The sequence below is a fragment of the Xiphias gladius genome, chromosome 21, assembly GCF_016859285.1.
Source record: "Xiphias gladius isolate SHS-SW01 ecotype Sanya breed wild chromosome 21, ASM1685928v1, whole genome shotgun sequence".
Taxonomy (NCBI): Eukaryota; Metazoa; Chordata; class Actinopteri; order Istiophoriformes; family Xiphiidae; genus Xiphias; species Xiphias gladius.
In genome coordinates, this window is record NC_053420.1 from 29872533 (window position 1) to 29892622 (window position 20090).

Consider the following 20090-nt stretch of genomic DNA (forward strand, 5'->3'; position numbering starts at 1 on the left):
AGTGAATTAAGGCACCACATAATTTCTCAATTTATGTAATCAGTCTTTAATTGCTCAAAGAAAGACTTATTTTTGTTGGAGACACTGATTTTTAATGTCCTGTCACTAATTTTCTTATAATCTCCTCATTGATGTTCACATTCCTTCTAAAAAAAACTGTTTTCCTTTCTTGTCTGTATTTATGCTAATAAAAGCTGGATGTAATAGGAATAAAAAAAACTCAGACAGAACAGACAGTATCAACATGTATATTAAAGGCTCACTGCATTGTCAAACCTTTGATGAAAAGAGTCTAAATATTCAGATCATACTAGAACAGGCTGAATCCTGCATTTGTGGTCTACTTGAACATTATTGCATTAAGTTGATTTAAAAACATGCATCATTTGCTATTCATATATTTTTTGACTCCATCTAGTGGCATGGACTAGCTGTTGCTTAAGAGTTTGAAAATAATACTGGTTGTCTGACCACAGACATAAGAACACAATCCTATCTTGAGAGGAAGTAAACGTAAACATGGGGAAATATTTTTTTCTGACTGAGCGGATCCTGTATGAATTTCTGTGTGCATTATATTTAAACTCGCACCTGCTCAGGAAAGTGAAAGAGCATCACTGAATAAAAAGAGGATGACTACATGAGAGCACTTTTGCGTTAATACAGTTTTAATGGTGTTGACTTTGGCTTGGTTTTAATTAATGACTTGGCTAAAGTAGCTACTAAAGCTCTGGGAGACGAGATCCCAAACTGAGTCCAGAAGCTGTAGCTCGGGCCGATTCTCTGTAGAAAACCAGAGCCAGATCGGTTTGTGATTAGTGTGGTGCTAGATATGATGCAACTTTAACGTATGACAATGCGAAGCAGGAAAAACAATTTTTGGTCGTCACCACAGAAGCCGTCACATTGCAAGTGGGAGAGGAACACATTACAAAGTAGGTTTTCCACAGTAACTGTATTGCAAAAGTAAACAAGGCGGACAATCATATCATTCAACAACAATATGTTTGCTCCTCGGAATTTGCCATTTCTTTATGTCTTAAAAAAGTGAGCCATGATCTCAAACAGAATAGTCTAAATACAGAAAAATATAGATTCAGGTCAAAAAGGATTGTAAATACTTACTAGTACTGTAAATAACAGTAAGGGAAGACAGCTACAACAGGTATCATTCACTGTCCTGGCACAGTGGATGCATTTAATAGGTTGGACATACAAAAATAAACCACAACAAAGCAACACACATATTGTACAAATAAAAATCTGAAAATATGTCCCACTGGCAGAGTTTGATCGGAGCCCATCTCATTTCTGAGAAGTGGACACATGGTTTACATCTGTGACTAAAACACTGCTGCTACACAGTATAGCACATTAAACCATATTCAAAATGTCCTGACCAAAATAACAGCGTGAGGGAGGCGTGGACGCATCTGCTTATAACTATAATATTAACAATAATAACATGTCACATTGGAAATGTTTACCATGATATCATGATAATACTGACACTGAGTGAAGACAGGATGGAAATTAAAAAAAAAAAAAAAGTTTTCTGACGTAGATTCTAGTGTGTAAAAGGTTTGTGATGCCCCCCAAACACACACGCACGCATCCCGAAAAAAAGGGGAAAAAAAACTGTCTGCTAAGGGAAATTTCACAAGATGATGAAATATTCAAAACAAAAAACTCTTAAGAATTGTACAAGTATAAAAAGCTACAAACATTAATAAATTACATCACTGACACATAAACACTTCACAAGGTGCTAGTAAAATAATTCCGAAACCCTTCAGGATACTAGAACTCGAACAAGAGGCTGGTCATAGAAACTTTAAGTGGTTTTTTTTTTCCTTTTATATAATTTTTCCTCAAAGCTTTGTCTCTTGTTCAAACAGAATCACAATACAATTAGCTTTGTGTATGTAAGGCCATATGACAATAAAATGTATTATTTCTTCAGTTGTTTTCCAGGCAACACCTTTAAATCTAAGGGGAAAAAAAGTGAAAAATGAATCTCTGCTATTAAAAAAACAAAAACAAAATAAAAGTTAAAATATCAGGACTATATTGTATATCCATATATATATATTTTTATTCATTTCTTCATAATTAGCAAAACCGGTAAAAATGTAGAATTAAGCCTTAAGGAGAAAAGATACAAAAAGTAGTAATTTAAAAGGCTATGTACAAGCTACATTCTATATACTGTACTGTGTGAAGCCGTAAAAATGCAGAGATGAGCCTAAGTTGTTGGTGATGCCTGCGAAAGCAAAAGAAGAGAGAAAGTATCCCCATGCAACTGCAGACCTGACATGGATGAGGCTTATCATTAGCTACAGGTCCCACGTAGTGTAAGAAATCCTATACTTTTCATGTCCAAACACACCGAATCCTGTTCAGCAGGCCTCCGTAGCCATTTAGTCTGATGTTTTCCTATGTTTAACTGCAAGAAACATCTGGACACAGCTGCTGTTTGATACACAGTGTTACTCATGATTCACTTTGTGCTTTGCAGTTGTTCATTTCCTATCTATGACTCAATACGAGTAAATAAATATCAGCGCTGATAGTGCTTTGCAAAATTAAGTGTTAACATAAAGGGATAAATGCTCAAGTTGACTCCAATCAAAACCATGCTCTACAGGAGACAGAGAATCTTGGTTGGGAAGGCAGGAAGGATCTGATTTTTCCGTTTCAACTTGTCGATCATCAGCGTTGCAATGATAAGCTGCATCCAAATAGTAGGAATTGATGTGTAAAATCCCCCGACCCTGACCAAAGCGCACATGCAACTGAATACATGCAAGGGATACTTTCAAAAATCTTGGAATGACTGCAATGTACTTCTACTTAATGTTTTAGCAACCCCTGATAAACTGACAGCTGTAGTAAAATGAGACATGTTCTGTTAAAAAATATTTATAGTAGGTTCTGTACACTTTAATATCTGAAAGTTATAAAGTATAAGTAGAGGCAAAAACCTATTTGAGTGATGTTCTTCTTAGAAATTGAAAAATGCATGATTTTCTTCTTCTCCCATCTTGTTTCAGTTTTTTTTCCATTGTTGGCTTTAATCAGTGAACAGGGGGTGAGGTTGGGATGGGACCCAGCTCATGAATTCCCAGTCCTACAACAGTCTGCTGCATACTACAGGAGGAGCTTTCCATTTCGATGGATCTTTAAAATCTTTCCAAGTCTTTGTTTGGCTGTTGCCATTCCTTTCTTTAGCCGCTTAGCTGTAAAAAGAGCAAGAAAAAGATAGGAGATGAGGTAGGGTGTCCAGTTAGAGCGTTAGTGCTTCTGCTGCAGTAATAACATATAACTTGTACAGAAAAAAAAACAAAAAAAAAAACTTCTTAATGCTGGAGCATTAACATGTTGCTTCTTATTAGCAGAAATGTGTATTGTGTGTCATGTGTGCGCCTACGAAACCCACCCATAAAGACATTGTTCCATTGCACCACTAGTGGTCAAAACTCCACAGGGCACCTTTAAGCTTAAACATAATAATGGTCATTTTGCATTGTAATTCCTCTCTGCTGCTAGTACTCCTTTAAATAGCACAGCTGGAGTAATTTTCAAGTCCCTTCATTTCTGACTACAATAATGAATGATCACACGTAACGTAAATTAACGCGGCTGTTAAATCATAAGTTGGACAAACACAGCAATGCATTGACTAGAATGAGCGTAACCTGGTACCTTGACAACCTTTGAATTAAGTTGGGAGTGTAACAGTGGTGCCTTTATCGGAAGAGGTCATTCATCTGCATCCATCATCCAGCCAGCTGACAACAGTTCATACAACCTTCCCTCATCGCAATATTAATTTACTTTGCGTGCTTAAAGGACAACGACTGCTAAACCAAGCTGTTATATGATAACTAGTACTGATTACTAATCCTGGTGAAACTTCTAAAAAGCAAAATCATAGGAAGTTGTCTGAACTGGGCATGTAATCTGATACTAACTACAGGGAAAACAGGAATTTCCTTGAAAAACTGCTCTATTTAAACCCAAGAAAATATTAACTATTTACTACTTCATTACTGGAAACTTTATTCAAACTGTTTTGCATGTACATAGATTGTTCATCTGATCTACTGTACACTGACTAAACGAATCTCTAGGTTAAGCTGGCAAATAATTAAAAATAATTAACTTGAATGAACATTGTCCATTTTCCCTATAATTGGTACCTAATGAAATTGGGGTTTTTTTTCGGGCAAATTATTGGGAAAATTGTGGACCTGTAAAGTAACAACCTAATTCCATAGATTAAACCTACATGTCAAGGTTTTAAGCCTTGACATGTAGGTTTTGAAAATGTCTAATGAACAAATAGTTATGCAATCGGAATACTTTTAAAGAAACTATTTCAGATTCCAATACTAGCAGTCTACAGCAAAGCTAGTGGCTCTGTGATGTTGTATTTAGATGCAGCGGTGCTTTGCGCTAAATAATAATGTCAGCATCTTAACATACTCAAAATGACAATGCTAATATGTTGATATTTAGCAGGTATATTTACAGTAGTTTACTTTTTGCTCATGAACACTAAACACACAGTACAACTCAGGATAAAGGGTATCTCGTTTGTCTTTACTCACCTGACTGACATTGCCATTGCAAGGGCACACACAAGGTCTACACACAAGGACTTTCAACGTGATGCTGTAATGCTATGATGCTGTAACGTAATGAATTTACTTCTGATTGTTCTTCTGCACAAAGAATAGGCAGTCTAATCAACCTAACACTGCTTTCATGACAACCCACCTTTGGCGTCTGCTGACCCCGAACGATCCCCCTTTGCCATGCTGCCGCTGTTGGTGCTAGTGGAGTTGGTGCTGTTGTTGGGAGAAGACATGGATGGTCGCCTCTGGCTAAGGAAGACCCCCGGTGCCATAGGCTGCGGCCCTCCCGGCGACTTTACTGTTCCAGTGTTGAACTCGTGGTCTGTCAGGCTGCCATCTTGGGAGTCCAGATTGTGCTCTGGCGAGCTACTGTCCTGAGAGATTTTTGGGGGATCCTCAATTACTATTGCCTTCTTTTTGGTGCTTTTCTTCTTCTTCTTGGTTTTCTGTTGCTCCTCCTATTGACACATATTTTTTGTTGAACAATACTTACAGGAATACTTGATAGTATTATGTAAAAATATTGCTTATTGATATACCTGATGGGAAAGCTTTGCAGCAGCTGCAGCCAGCCCCGTTTCTATGGAGGCCACTCGGGCTCCATCCCTTGCCGGCCGCTCTTGCCGTGGAACTGAGGGTCCTACGCGGGCTGTGATAAGATTGATATAAAAGTTTAGAACACATTTAATTAATAAAAACCGTAAAGTGTACAACTTTAATTAGTGATGCAAGTATTTACCTGTCGGGCTGTATGGAGTGTCGTCACTGCTTTTCCGTTTTTTTGATCTAGATTTGAAAATAGGATTATCCTCTTCGGACTCCAACGAGGGGTAAACTAAAATCAAAAGATGTAACAGGTTACTAAAACATCCTACATGTAATTAAACATCACTTGCCAATTAGTGTCACATACATTATATAAAGTATAGAATGTAACTTAAGTGCACTTATTTCTGCTTTCCATCCATCTAAAATGGTGGAGGTTTCAAGTGACAGCATGCAGGACAGCTGTGAGACAGCTGTTGAATGCCCCCTTCTGCCTGCTCACAGCGCAACCACTGCAAACTAAACGTTTTAATATCTGGTAATTGGATGATCAAGATAAAAAAATCCCCTGTTTAAAAAACAAAGAAAACGAGCGCCAGTGTGTGATAAAAGCTTCATGCTGGCCTGAGGATTTCAGAGCAAGAATGTTCGTGCTACGAACAACTAATTAGACCCTAATTAGAAGTTCAAAAAGCATATAAAATAACAATTCAAAACTTGTGTTAATGGATCATTAACAAGCTGGGAGGGTCCAAACAGCTGTGTTTGGACAGGATTCACAAAGAAAAAGTTTCAGAGGAAAAAGATCACAAATTGGAGCAACACGAAAGGGCGGATTTGGAAAGAACCCATGAAAAGTAAACATCAACCCTATCATCCACCCCTAATGAAAAGTTGCAGGCCAAATTTAGAATTAAAGACCCATATGTTGATCCTTTGGAGTTAATCTGCTTTTAACAGCACCTGTTAGCAGCAGTGAGAATCATGTCAGATAATTATTTTCTCATTCCTCTGTGCAAAAAATAACTCCTTGACACTGGCTTGACCTCGATGAGGTCCAGTCATCTGGCATGGTCGAAAATTCAAATAACACAGGAACAAGTGGAATGAGTTGGTTTTGCACTCACCGTAATCTGAGTCCTTGAAACATGCGTCCATGTGATCCTGGTCGTCATCGTAATCCAGACTCTCAATACTGCTGCTTTTCCTGGGTTTCTTCGGGAGCCGTTTGGTGGGCCGCTTGCCGTTGTTGCTGCCGCCACCGGCGCCGGCGCCTCCGCTGGCCTTCTTGCCGACCTGCACGCTGTGCGAGTTGCTCTTCACCTGGCTATTGTTTTTGGACTGGCTGTTGCTCCACGGCTGCTGCAAGCTGTCTGAAGACGACAGGTTGGCCATGGAGAGCATGCCCTGAATGGCCTCCTGTGTGCTGGGAGATGCAGGTGGCTGACTGTAAGTACGTCAATAAGAGATACACAACAACGCAGCCATTACACAGCAGTCAACATGCTGGCAGAGGAGAAGAGCGACTGAGAAAATGAATTGAAAAAGGCTCTGAAGTCGATGTACATGTCACTAGTGGTGCCATTAAGCATCATTATCATTTGAAATCTTTAAAAAAATGTACAGAATCTGGAAGAGCAAAGTAAAACAGTCAAATCTTATCAATCTCCACAGACCTGTAATTGCTTTAAGAAGCAGCTATGAAATTAATTTCACATACCTATTAAGGTATCAGCTGCTGAGCTGCAATAATGAGCAAAGCGACTATCAAACTGCTATAGTGAACGGCTATAGTTCCCTCTTCAAAGCACCAAACCAATTTGAGAAATTGCTCATTTGTAGCTTTCAGTGTGGTGGAAATAGACCATCAAGAGCTGAACAAAACAGCAAACAGCAAAAGGCAGGGGGAAGAGCCTGGGGCCACGCAGCATTTGATAGATTAAGGCGGGTAGAAACAAACATTGACTTAACACACGCTGCTGACAGAATTTGCGCAAATTGTTGCTTCAGACACTAGTGGATTTTTCAGTTCTAAGCAAAGTTATAAAATTCAGCTTTTTCATCCCGTTATACTGTCGCTGAGCAGGCTATTCGTTTGTCAGTGTGTCGCCCCATTAAGGAGCGTAAGACCTACATTTCATGTACTGAGAGGAAGTATGGTCCAGTGGGAGCCACCTAGAGAGTAATGCTGCGCATGTACTGCAACCAAACTGTGTTTAGATGTGAAAGTTCCATTGGTGATGAAGGAAATGGCGTGAGGAAGCAGAAAGGAATGACGTCAGGGGGGGGCCAGTCTACCTGTTGGTGTTGTAGTCAATCCCACCCACTTGCTTGCTCGCCTGCAGCAGGTCAAGAATCCCTGCAGCACTGCTGCCCTTTTTCTTGACCTTAGAGTTGCGACTTTTGACCTCAGGCTTGGCCTCTGTGTCTATGTGTAGAGTCTCTTCATCGGAAGAGTCGACACTCTGATTTTGGAGAAAGTGGACAGAGGAGGGATAGACATGAGAGATACAGGAACAGAGAAATATGGTGCTTCTTCAAAGTTCAGACGTTTTGCAGCCCATTTTCTTGTTTTAAATGTGATTTATAAACAATATAAGGAGCCATTTTGTTACCTGTGTATTATTTTTTTATTTCTAATTACTATGTCATTGCAGTTGAATTGTTTATGATGTGACCTTGGCCAGAATAACCCACTAGGGGGTGCTGCAAACTGAGTTTTTGTGGTTATTTAGTTTAACACAAATTTATTCAGATATACTGTATGCACCATGTACAGTACATTTGGACAAATGTAGACAATAATAATAATACAGGAAGTGCCTTAGAGTCTTGGTCAGTTCATTGGATTTCGTGCTTTGGAGCATATTCATAAAGTAATTTACATTCTATAAAATTACCACAAAGCAAGAGACGGACAATTAATCGGGGCCTTCTGCGGTCCCTGAAGATCTGGCTCCCCAGGGCAGTTTCCTGGTTTACCCATTTGGTAATACAACCTTGGAGCGGGCTGAAGTTAACTATAAGACTCCAGCTTGGTTGGATGTTGAGTTAAAACTCAGTGAGAATAGCCAGTGAGACAGAAGATCAAGATTATGATATGGTTTCCAGTGACCTCTCATTAGTAAGCATAAGAGCATCTGGTATTAGTCTGTTTCTTCCTCTTCCTCTGATCACGCCACAGCTATTTCCCTCATCAGTGTGTGGTGGTCCTCATCTTAAGGAGCTTCTTCCTCTGATTTACCCAGAATGCATTTTATTTATTTATTTTTTTTAAGTCTGAACTTTAAAAGGAGCATTGCAGCATGTGCTGGCTCATGTGAATTTTCAGTGTACAAGACAGGTACAAAATTTGAAGTACTGGACATCATAGGAGGATGGAGCTGCCTCTGTGAGTCCATCAATTCATCACCCATCAGTCACTGACCTCTCTTGATGTACATAGTGTAATAATGAGATTACAGATTAGTCAAATATTAGTTACTTAGGAGAGGACTCACAACATTTAATACATTTTGTCTAGGACATGAGTCAAAACGCATACATACCTTGGTCACCAAGGGTTGGAACTTTGGTTTTTTGGCTGGCTGAATAGACTCTCTGATGTCTGACAAAACTGGAAAAAAATGAATTCATCACTGAGCAACAGAGCAAACCGAGGTTGTCAGTCTAAACACTTTGTCATTATTGAATGTAGGGCTGGGTATTGCTCACTGAATAAATCAAAGACGTGATTCGCAGGGCCGGAACACGGCTACTTTTAACCCTTTTATCATGGACCAAAATATGCTGCTTAAATTGCTTATTGTATCAGTATTACAAAAACAATTTTACCTAAATAAAATATACCCCAAAGCTAAATAATTTCCTTGATTTAGACAAGGAAATATCTCATCAAAGAATAAGTAACCTGCAATAATATATGACCTAGCATTTAATGCCAATTTTCACACTACGTACATATTTAAGCTGATACTCAAGAAGTGTTGAGGTTTGATACCCAGCCCTAGTTGATAGTTTAAATAAACTGAAACACTACATGAAATAAGTCCCAAATACTCACAGGAAAGATCTCTCTTAACGGTGTTCTTTTTCCGTCTGATTGGGAATTCGTCAATTTTCAGCTCCCCCTCATCTGAGACATACTCATACTCGTCTCTCACTGGCTTGCTTTTGTCCTCTTTTAGGTTTTGTAATGAACCGAAAACACTTGAGTTGGTCTGAGTTTTCAGTGTCTTTGAGCTGGAGAGGAAACCATAAAACAATAAGGGAGTGATACGTGGCTCAGCCAGGCACTCAGAGTGAGAAGTCCTTGAATTAGCTCTAATGGATATGGTGCTGACAGCCACATGGCTCTATAATCACCGTAATACACCAAATGAGAAGGTTAACATGCTCGAAACGTTTACATGGCAATCACAGCCATTCCATACATACCCAAGCATTTTCTTGTGAGACCCAGTAAAGCTGAACTTGTCTTTATTGCTTGACAGTGGTGTCCTGTCAAATTTGCACTCCTCTTCCATTTTTAGCAGGGAATCTGGTTTACTATTCTGTAAAGTTAAAAAGGAAACAATGTAAAACAAGCACTTAGGTTACACAAAATCATCATGTTAAATGACAGACACAATTACCAGGCTGATATTATTGACTGACTTTACTGTAGGTTATCACTGATATATTAGTGCCAGCATTTTAAGTGATACTAATGAGATCCAAGTTTAAAAATGTATTTACAGAAGCACTAATAAGTATTCTTCATATTAAAAATGTCCCAAATAATTAGGTGTAATGTAAAAAGGAATATATGTAGTGATGAACCACAGAGAATTATCATCCAACTCTACAGTTCCCTTCAGCTCTACAAAACATTTCAGCCTCTTTTAGCTCATTGTTTTGTCTTCCCGGCCAACAGACTACGCTGTCATGGACCTTGTTTCCACCAGCAGCAGGTAGCTGTTTTCAGCAAAAAACATGATAAACCCACTGTACACTGCCCCACTAGGAATTAAAAGCAGTAGGACAAAGTGAGCGACTAGCTGGTGAACACAGAGGAACATTTAGCAGCTGAAGAGACAGATATTTTCCTCGGGAGTTGGTGACAATCAAAACAGAACTAAAAGCGGAGTGAGTATTGAACTTCTATTTGCCAGGTGGACAGAAACACAACTCCAAATGAATATTAACGTTGAGCTGTGTCTGCTGGATGTGTAAATAGGTGGTCGCTTGCCAACATGTTAGCCATAACAATATAATAAGGGGATAACATGTCAGTGTTGTGTTTACAGCTTGTTTCCACTGCTCCAAGTGGCCAAAAAAATAAATAAAAAAATAATACAAAATCAATTATAATAGTAATACAGGCTTGCCTACACTACACATTCATTCATCTATGTTTGTTATAGCTCTTTTAAGTTTATTTAATAGGTAAATTAATAAAGTTTATAGAATTTATAGTTCAGTTTATTTTTTTTCAAGATTTGTGGGTTGATTTTTCATGTAACTGACATTAATATATTTTGTTGTTGTCTTTGAGTTGTCTTTTGAGAATTTTGATATATACTAATTTAAAATCCAGTGAAGTTAACTCTTTAAAATGTACTGTTTTATATTTGATGTTTTATCTGTTACCTGTTGTCTCTGTATCTGAAATACTATTAACTTTTTCAAACCATGCAAATTTAAATTAATGGTAGCCTGAGAGTCTGATTGTATCACCTATTAATGAATAATAAAAATGAGAAAATTCAGCGCCTTTCCACTTGTTTCAGTATGCTTGCTCCCAAAATGTACTTTAAATAAATTCAAACAATGAGTTTCTTATCTCTTCAACATTATTGATCCCTTCCAAATATACAATTTCAGAAAACCCTGATTAAGCAATAAAAAACCTTTACTAGGAATAAGGCAAAATACTGTTATGAAAGGGCTATCATAATTAAAAGAAATCCAGGCACACAAGGTAATTGTGTGTGGATTTCACAACCTACGTGAGTAAGTTTAGTGACTCAAAAATGAAATGAGCGATAAAATTGTATGTTTAGCATTTGTTTATTGTCTTTGACACACACAAAAAAATCACTGAAGTGTAAAAATTAGAAGGTAGTAACTTGATGACAATAAAAACATTATCATCATCATGATGTTAACTGAAATCAAAGGATATACATTTTCAAATATTGACTCCATGACAATTTTGTCTCCTAAATTAAAGGCACATGACAAAACAGTGTAACCTAAAACTGAAATTTCACACTGTATAATTCATTTTTTAAATTGACACGAAAATACAGTAAAGGCCTAATTGCCCCTGCACACTGTAAACAGAAGAGCCGATAACTTTTGCATGAATCAACTGTGATTAGGCGAGAAGATGTGTTCTACAGTGACCTTGGTAAACACCTAATAGGGTCTCCACTCCATCTGCAAATGTTTGGCCTGGTGTTACGGAGCAGTTCCATGGAGGGACTGCAAACATTCAACATTTTGACATTGAATTTTCCATGAAACTAAAGCCCTTTAATGTCTTCCGTTGAACAAAATTACACTTTTGCTCTGAAAATCCTTCCCACGTAGTTCAGCAATAATGATACAAAGAACTTTTTTAAAAGATGAGGTCATATGTAAATACTTTGTAGGAACTTGGTGAATATGGAAATGGCATAATTTAATTAGGTAGACTCTGGGACGGTGGATGTTTCTGGAGCAGCGCTGATGAGCTGCAGACCTAAAATGTGCGGCTTAAGCCACATCATTATTTTTACTGATTGCTTTGACATGAAGTGTGCGAATCCCTTTTGGACGATTTCGCATTTTTTTTCTGTTAAGCTGCTCAGCTTGTAACGTTCAAAAGTGTTTGAGACTTCTTTTCTTAATGACACTTAACCTTCAGTTTGTTTTAATTTCTAACAGATTGTGATAGTATTTACCTTTGCCTGTAACAAGCAGCCATTAGTTTTAAATGATGACAAAACGCTAAAATTAACTTACCTTGTACTTCCATTTTGCTTCGGTCTTGTTTTTATTCTGCTCTCTGATTTCAAACTTCTCCACGTTGTTCTGCTTTGATATTTCCTTCTCTGAAATACTCAGCACATTCTTAACAGCCTGAAAAGTGGAAATCATTGAAGAAAGACACTATTATTAGCATAAAAATTAATCCGCAATATTAAGAGTCACTATGGGTTTCTGAAAGGGATACAAAATTACTCACATTAAGTGAAAACTAAGGAAACAAATAATCATTCCACAACATAGTAATTTTCATTTTATACTAACATTATCATTTGCTCACCTTCATCTTTTTTGGCTGGTCCATTTTACTCAAGATGTCTTTTGCATGAGACTCAAGAGCTGCAAAGCTGGAGGGTTTAGGAGGTGGCGACAACTCTTTTGCCTTCTTCGCTTTCTTCTTTCCTCCATCCTTGACCTTCGGCACCTTCGGAGGCTTGGGGGCCTTGGGCATCTTTGGGGGTTTGGGAAGCTTGGGAGGTTTGGAAGCTTTCTTTCTAGCTTTTTCTCTGCTGGGTGAGGGGACATGGGCTGGAGAAACGGGCTCTTCAGGCTCGGAGTGGGTGGTTGGCGGTTCTTCCACTGGCACCTTCATGCTGGGCTCACTCTTAATGGCTTTTGTTGCATTCTAGAAGTCAAGGCAGGGTATTGTGAAGTGTGCTATAATTTTGTAATCAGCAATTACACATCATCCTGATTATTAGAGCTGCACTGAACATGAACTGAAATTCTGAAATTTAAAAAAAATCAATGACAATTTTGTTACTCAAATAATTATACAATTCATTTATTAAGTATTTCTTGTTGCCTGCTGTTATTCATAAGACATTATTCATGAGATTTTGCAGCTTAAATGCTCAACAAAAAACAGAAAACAATTGACATATATATCAAGTTCGAAAATCATTAGTTGCAGCCTACCACACTGGAAGATACAGGATATCTGTCTATGGCAAAATGTTAAACATTTCAGTTTCCTTATTTTCACGGTTAAATTCTGGAGTTAATCGTAATATTAAACAAAAAAAAACAAACAATTCTCGTAAAAAGCAGCAAGTGACTACACTGTCCAGAGAAAGTTTGACTCAGAATTGATCAAGAAGGTCCAACTGTAGAACTCACGTCTGGGACCTCAGATTGGTGAGCCCATGAAAACAAAGTAGCCTCCCCTCCGCTACCTTGAGAAAGCTACCGATAGCTACTGGAGTAAACAAAAGCGCTATCTTCTTCTGTTTTAGTTGCGTAATGGCAGACGCACTTTCTTTGTGCCTTCGTTGAGCCTTCATTTTCCCAGGATATTTCTTACCCAGTGGCAGAAAGAATTGCGTAGTGAAAGCAAGGTTTATAGAGAACCAATCCATACGCCAGTATTGTCATTATTCTATAGCTATTACATTGAGTAATCAAGATTTACTTCATAATGATAAGTTAAAGCAAAAAACTTGTCTATTGCCACTAAGTAGTAATGAAATTATGTTTTTGTCAAGTAACAGACAAGAACCATTCCCAGAAACCAGTTAACTACAGTGTGTTGTAGTGTTTTCGGTGTAAAAGAAATACTCTATTATCTAAATAAATACAAGGCTAACCTGGTTGACGTTAGCTAAGGTGTAGGTAATCTTCCTATAATATATCCTCATGCTGTCTCTGTCACTGCCCCATGATATATACTCATGTTGTTGGAGTTTAGCAGTTTTTTTCTTCTTTTGTGACTAAACTCATACTCCTTCCAAAATTCAAAAATTAAATTATTTTCCAGGGGTAAAAAAAAAGCTCTTTCTGCTAAGCATGATAAGGTAACGGTACTTTAACTTGCATGGCAAACATAATATTGCCTTTTGCAACAGGTTAACCTTTTGATGGCACAATTTTACATAACATTTAATGTCAGCATGAAAATGCTAACAGTTGGATTTTTTACACCTTGCTAATGTTAAAGGGCTTACTTTTGTTACAAACATCTTTATAAAAGATGGAAGTTACATTTGCCCAGTAGGACATGAACATTGTGCTTTGTGTGTGGCTTTCATACAGAATGTTTTTTAATTTCACTTATTTTGCGCATATTTTACACAGAGGTTATGGTAATGCTACTTTTTCATCTATGCAAAAAAGTAAAAAAAAAAAAAAAGGATAAGAAAACTGTGTGCTTTTATATTTTATCAGCAGCAAAGGAAGTTATGCATCTCACACTTGTAAACCCAAATCTCTTCCCATTGAACAGAACAAAGACCATAACTTCCCTTTGCAAATTCTAACACAAAGCTCAAGCTCTGAGGTGTGTTCTGTGGGTGACAGTAGAGGAAAGCCAATGTGGTCATTAAAATGAAAAGCGTTCATCCTCTGGAGATCATCAATGTTCTGGTAAATTTCCAATGAATCTTCCATTTAATTATGTGATACTTTGTGTGCAAATCTGACTATTGAGTGTGAGATTTGCACTGAAGCAGATTTCATGCAGTATCCAAAAAGGAAGCGGTTCATCCTCTGAAAACAATGAGTATCCAAAAATTAGGGGAGATCACCAGATCATTAGGGATAATCCTCTGTATGACAAATTTCATATCAGATTTCATAGGAATCTGACCACTAGTAACTGACATATCTTTGGATGGAGACTCTCAGATGGTGCACCACTTCAAAGTAAAAATTTAAAGCTTCATCACTGACTTGGGGGCACCAAAGTGTAAAACTACCTGGTGGAACTTTTAGAGACTGGTTGTTCGTATTATGTTTAAACTTAAATATAGTCAAAATACCTCTGACAGTCTGATCTCTTTGGCAAGATCCTTAATGAGCTGTGATGGTTTCATGTTCTCTGGAAGCTCATCTTCATGTTCCAAGAGGGCCTGTCAAAAGGAAAACAGACTAAACCATTTATAACATTAGACATTGAAAACTGACACTAGATATACAGTTGATCCTCATATTTCCATACCTGTTTTTTAGTCCAAGCTCTGAAGGCTCCATTGATGATTTTGGCACCATGTATCAGATATGGAGCTGGTTGTTTATTTGCTTTATGTAAACCTACAGAAGAAGAAATGCAAATGTTATCATTGAATCAATTGTGACCTTTAAACTTTGAGAAGTCGGGCCATTAACTTAAAAAAAAAGTCAAACTAAAGTGCACACGTTCAGTATATAGATTTAAAGGATAGAACTGAATCATCCTCTCACAAACAGAACAGATAAGCTGACACTTGTAAACAGGAGAAGTATTCTTTCAACAGTGTGACTGTTTTTAAGCAAACTCCTCTTACCAAAATTTACCAGAGCTGAGTCACAAAACAGCCAAAGAACACAATCAAAATCATCCTGCTCACTCGCCCTGGTTCACTGTGCATCACCAAAAATGTCAAAAGTGGCTGGACCATTGTTTGAAACATTGGTGATTCATAATAACAAGCTCAATTTTCTGTTTCAGCTGTTAGCAGTACAATGATATAAAGCCTATTTAAAGGACTATACAGTATAACCTATATACAGCTACTATGCTTTAGCCTATTTAATACGAATAATGTTTACTCTGCATCACAGCAAACTATTTCGCGAACCATGCGTTTTGCAACCAGTGTGTTTGATTAAATGTATTTGATTCTTTTCTGCCGTTTCCAGCGTCCATTGATTTCAATTCCTTTTTTGGTCAAACTTACAATATCTTTATTAGGTAAAGCAGAGCAGACATTTTCGATCAATATACTACCTTACCACACAATGACAGTGTAACCTTGTTCTTGTTTGGTGTAATGTATGGCACAGTTTGAGCAGGTTTCAAGAGTCCACTATAAGACTTTTGTACCATACATAAATATATTGCAACCAAAGGCTGCCTGAAACTGTGGGAAAATCCAATACACTTTGTCTTCCTGAACACTCTCTGTATTGATTTGTTCTCAGTTTTTGTTATATGTTGGATTTGTGGTGCTTCCTATGTAATTGGACCTTAGAAACTGCAAAATGAACTGCATTTCCCATGTGTACTTGCAATTGCATAGGTTTTGCTTCAGAAGTATTTTAAGGTGTCTTTTAAAGAGAATATTAACAGTGTATAAAAATATACTGAAGAATAAATGAATTTATAACCTGAAAACAACAAACAAAAACACAACAAAAACAAAGCTGGTGTTATCTTATAATAAAATAAATAAAATGAAGGTGAGTCAGATGGATTTATCAACCTTTTTACCTCTGCCAAGGAGTGTGGTCTAGACCTGCTCTTCATGAAAAGTGCCCTGAGATAACCTCTGATATGATTTGGCCCTGTATAAATAAATACTGAATTGAATTGAATTGAGGTTATGTGTTCACCCGTGTCTATTTGTTGGTTTTTTTGTTTGTTGGTTTGTTTGCCACCAGAATTACGCAAAAGTACTGAACTGCCAGGGAAGAAGCCATTAGATTTTGCTGCAAATCCGATTAAAGGGGCAGATCCAGGAATTTTTTATCACCTTCCTGTGAGATTTGTGAGCATTTTTTGAGATTTTTGTCAGTATTTGGCCCTGGCAGAGGTATGTACTCTACTGAGTGCCATTCTAATTTTACTATTAGTCTGTGGTGCTGAATGCTTACCTGTCTGTCCCCTTGCAGTATGAGCTCACCGAGGCAAATTTCTAATAACTTTTGTTGTGATGGCAATAACATTAACTCAACGTAGCTTTATGTCGTGTGTGCAATGATCTTTTCAAAAGTAAAAATACAATCTAATAATCGAAAACCCGCACAGCATGCATACCGCAAAAATGTAAAGAAAACATTATTTGTAGTTAAAAAGCTTGCAAACTATGACTTTGACACCAATATCTATATTTGAGGGTCTAAAAAATCTGATAAAAATATATCAGCCAAAATGAATTTTTAAACTGTCGGACACAGGACACAGGATACAGTGTATTCTGTCGGACAAACTATGTAACGGCTTCAAAGTTTCTAAATGATCTCCAACATACCTTTCTGCACCGAATTTTTTTATTTGTTAGCTGACATGTATGCAGATACCAAAACATCTACAAACATGATTGAACTGCTTGAGCTACAGACTTGATTTATGTGAGATTTTTCAAAGTCAGTCTTAATGTGGATTTTCTCTTTAATTTAACAGCAGAAAACAACCCCCCAAATACTGTGTCTACGGAGCCCTTTGAAATGAAGTGGATTTATGACCAAACCAGGACAATATTAATAAGATCAAGACAAAATAGCGGCAGTAGTGAACTAAGTCTCTTTCCTGCACTGAAAAAGCTGACCTTGAAGTAAAAAAAGAATAATGGTATATTAATGGCAAGGCCTTGTGGGTTAGAAGTAGTGTGTACAGTACACAATAGCAACCAGGCTTTAACACACACACACATTCATAGAAAATGGTGGAAACATAAACAATTGGCCCAAGCCAGCTGAGGGGAATTTAAACACAGGCTTGTAATGGAGCAAATGATTCTAGCTGAGCCAGATCTTTTGAAGCTAATCATCTGTGAACTCAGCGATTTAATGACTGAAATAATATTAGAGCATCCAGCTCCTCATCTGTGCAGCAGACACGCAGCCATACACTTGTGCGGCTTGGAAAAAGACATTTCTGACAGTGTTTGTATTTTTCTGCTTTCATGCACTCTTCCGGAGAAATAGCAAGTTAAATGTGGATGTAAGTTTACATTAAAACACCGCATATTAAAGCAAAAGCTAAATCTATAAATACATGCAAATATTTAAGAGTTCACCTTTGAATCGCTCGAGGAGATGCCGTCCCACATACCAGCATGCTGTCTCAAAGTTGGGGAAGGGGGTGAGAGTTTTGACCTTGAGCCGCTTCTCGATTTCATACGCTCTGAGGAGAATAAACCAAGGTCTTTCAGGTTAACGCTGTCACATATTACCAACAGGTTTATTGCAACAAACTATGCAATGCACAAGGTATTTCCTAATTTGGAGAATTCATAAACAGATTGGTGGAATTTGGAGCTAAAAACAAGTCCTAAATGAGGATCCAGTGGAAACTACTGAGAAAGATCAGCCAAGGCCTTCAAGTCACACTAAATCCCCCCAAATTAGGACATGACTGTCTGCAGGCGGCATGGTGTATCACAGTAATGAAAACAAAAAAGCCAATAACCAAAAACAACGACACCAAAGCAGCATAAAGGATGAATGTGTGTGGAATCAAACAGTTGTCCAAACCTCATCTGCATCTCCACACTCAAGTTGTGGACGAAGTGTCCAGAGAATGCCAGACAGTCAACCGGGGTCAGTATTGCATTGATCCAACCTGAGGAGACATCGTATATCAACCAAGGAAGAAAAGCCTGTGATTTTAAACAATTTTTAAAAATCTCTCTCTCTCTCTCCCTGTCTTTATATACATATATGATTTCTCTTGTACTTATTAGATTTAAATTTAGAAAATATTTTTTTATCTGTCAATAATTTGTTTAATTAATCGTTTAGTCCATAAAATGTTAGAAAATAGTGATAAAAAAGTACATGTTCCCAGAGTCCACGGTGATGCCTTCAAATTTATTATATTGTCAAAACAACAATCCAGTACCCAAAGATATTGAATTTACAGTGACATAAAACAGAAAAGAAGCAAATCGCAAGATTTGTGAAGCTGGAACCAGAGAATGTTTAGCTTTTTTTTCTCTGAAAAAATGACTTAAAAGCAAAATCAATTACCAACATTTATATATCAGCTCGGCTAGCCCACACACACACACACACACACACACACACACACACACACACACACACACACACACACACACACACACACACACAGACAGACAGACAGACACACACACCCACACACACACACCCAATTATATCATCTGCTATATTTATGACCCGATTGGAGTTCTGACCTGATGGGATCAACAGAGTCTGGCCTTGCTTCAGAGTGCATTTGTAACACTTGTCCACTTGGTCAGCAAAGAACATTTCGCTGTGATTGGACGATGATCTCCAGCGCTCATACAGAGACAGGTTGGCAGACGTGGGCTTGATGAGGAAGAAGATCTTTTCTCCCTGCAAATACAAACGCAATCAGATTTTCTGGCATCATCATCATGTGTGAGATGTAATGTATTCCACATTTCCTCTTGAAGGCCTCCTAAGAATCAATTCAGAATACAAGAAAATCAGTGCAGTATAAACAGTTTTCTCATCATATTAGAAGCAGATGACACTAACTGTCTGATACATTTTTTTATTACAAGGCCATTTCTGGCCCGACATACTGGTCTAACCAGAAGTATGACAGACCTTTAGGATGTGGTACCAGACAGAGGCACCACCACATTCGATGTGGAAGTCTGTGTAGCTGTCTTTGACACAGATGAGACAGTATTTGGTGACTTTTGGCTTCCCGAGCAGAGCATCGTCAGGCCAGTAGTTTTCTACCCAAGACAACCGCCGCACAATCTGTGGACTCTCCACTATACCGTTCATCCTGTCCCAGAAAAACAGACGAATAAATTAGTTCCATGAGTTTTCCAGACCGGCAACATTATAAGCCAAATCTCACTTTAGAAACGTCGCTTCAAACTTCACCATCAGATACGTAGTAGATATACCTAGTGCGTACCTTGTGTCAGAGAACTCCAGATTGATTACGTTTAACACTTTCTTTCTGTTTGTGCTGTAGTAATAATCGACAAACTCTTTGAGCTTCATCTTGCAGTCGGTCTGTTTGGTGACGTCAACAACATCCACACCGACATCAGGACCTGAGATGATAACAGAGGACAAGGAACACGAAATAAAACAAGCTGAAGGAAAACTAACCACCTACAGGCTAAACATTTTATTTAGACAGGAAGATGTTTAACAAAGTGTGTCTGTTGCAGTATACTGTTGATATCTAACATGTGAGCTCATCACTGAACACCAGAAGACGGGGGG

General features: G+C 37.9%; 1 protein-coding gene across 2 annotated transcripts in view; it reads right to left on the minus strand.

The window, feature by feature from the left end:
- Positions 1-652: 652 nt before the first annotated feature.
- Positions 653-20090, minus strand: part of phf2 (PHD finger protein 2) — a 41633-nt gene continuing 22195 nt past the window's right edge. The window contains exons 5-22 of one of the 2 annotated variants that reach the window (XM_040116018.1): positions 19774-19915; positions 19452-19638; positions 19052-19214; positions 18372-18459; positions 17915-18021; positions 15136-15227; positions 14957-15046; positions 12481-12825; positions 12177-12293; positions 9624-9739; positions 9250-9428; positions 8735-8802; positions 7485-7651; positions 6314-6612; positions 5380-5475; positions 5180-5289; positions 4783-5098; positions 653-3239 (exon numbers count right to left, since the gene is read on the minus strand). In XM_040116018.1, coding sequence (XP_039971952.1) covers positions 3151-3239; positions 4783-5098; positions 5180-5289; positions 5380-5475; positions 6314-6612; positions 7485-7651; positions 8735-8802; positions 9250-9428; positions 9624-9739; positions 12177-12293; positions 12481-12825; positions 14957-15046; positions 15136-15227; positions 17915-18021; positions 18372-18459; positions 19052-19214; positions 19452-19638; positions 19774-19915 — 2771 coding nt within the window. In that variant the 3' untranslated portion in view covers positions 653-3150. Of the gene's footprint in view, positions 3240-4782; positions 5099-5179; positions 5290-5379; positions 5476-6313; positions 6634-7484; positions 7652-8734; positions 8803-9249; positions 9429-9623; positions 9740-12176; positions 12294-12480; positions 12826-14956; positions 15047-15135; positions 15228-17914; positions 18022-18371; positions 18460-19051; positions 19215-19451; positions 19639-19773; positions 19916-20090 lie in introns of both variants that reach the window. The other variant, XM_040116017.1, reaches the window with a different exon arrangement.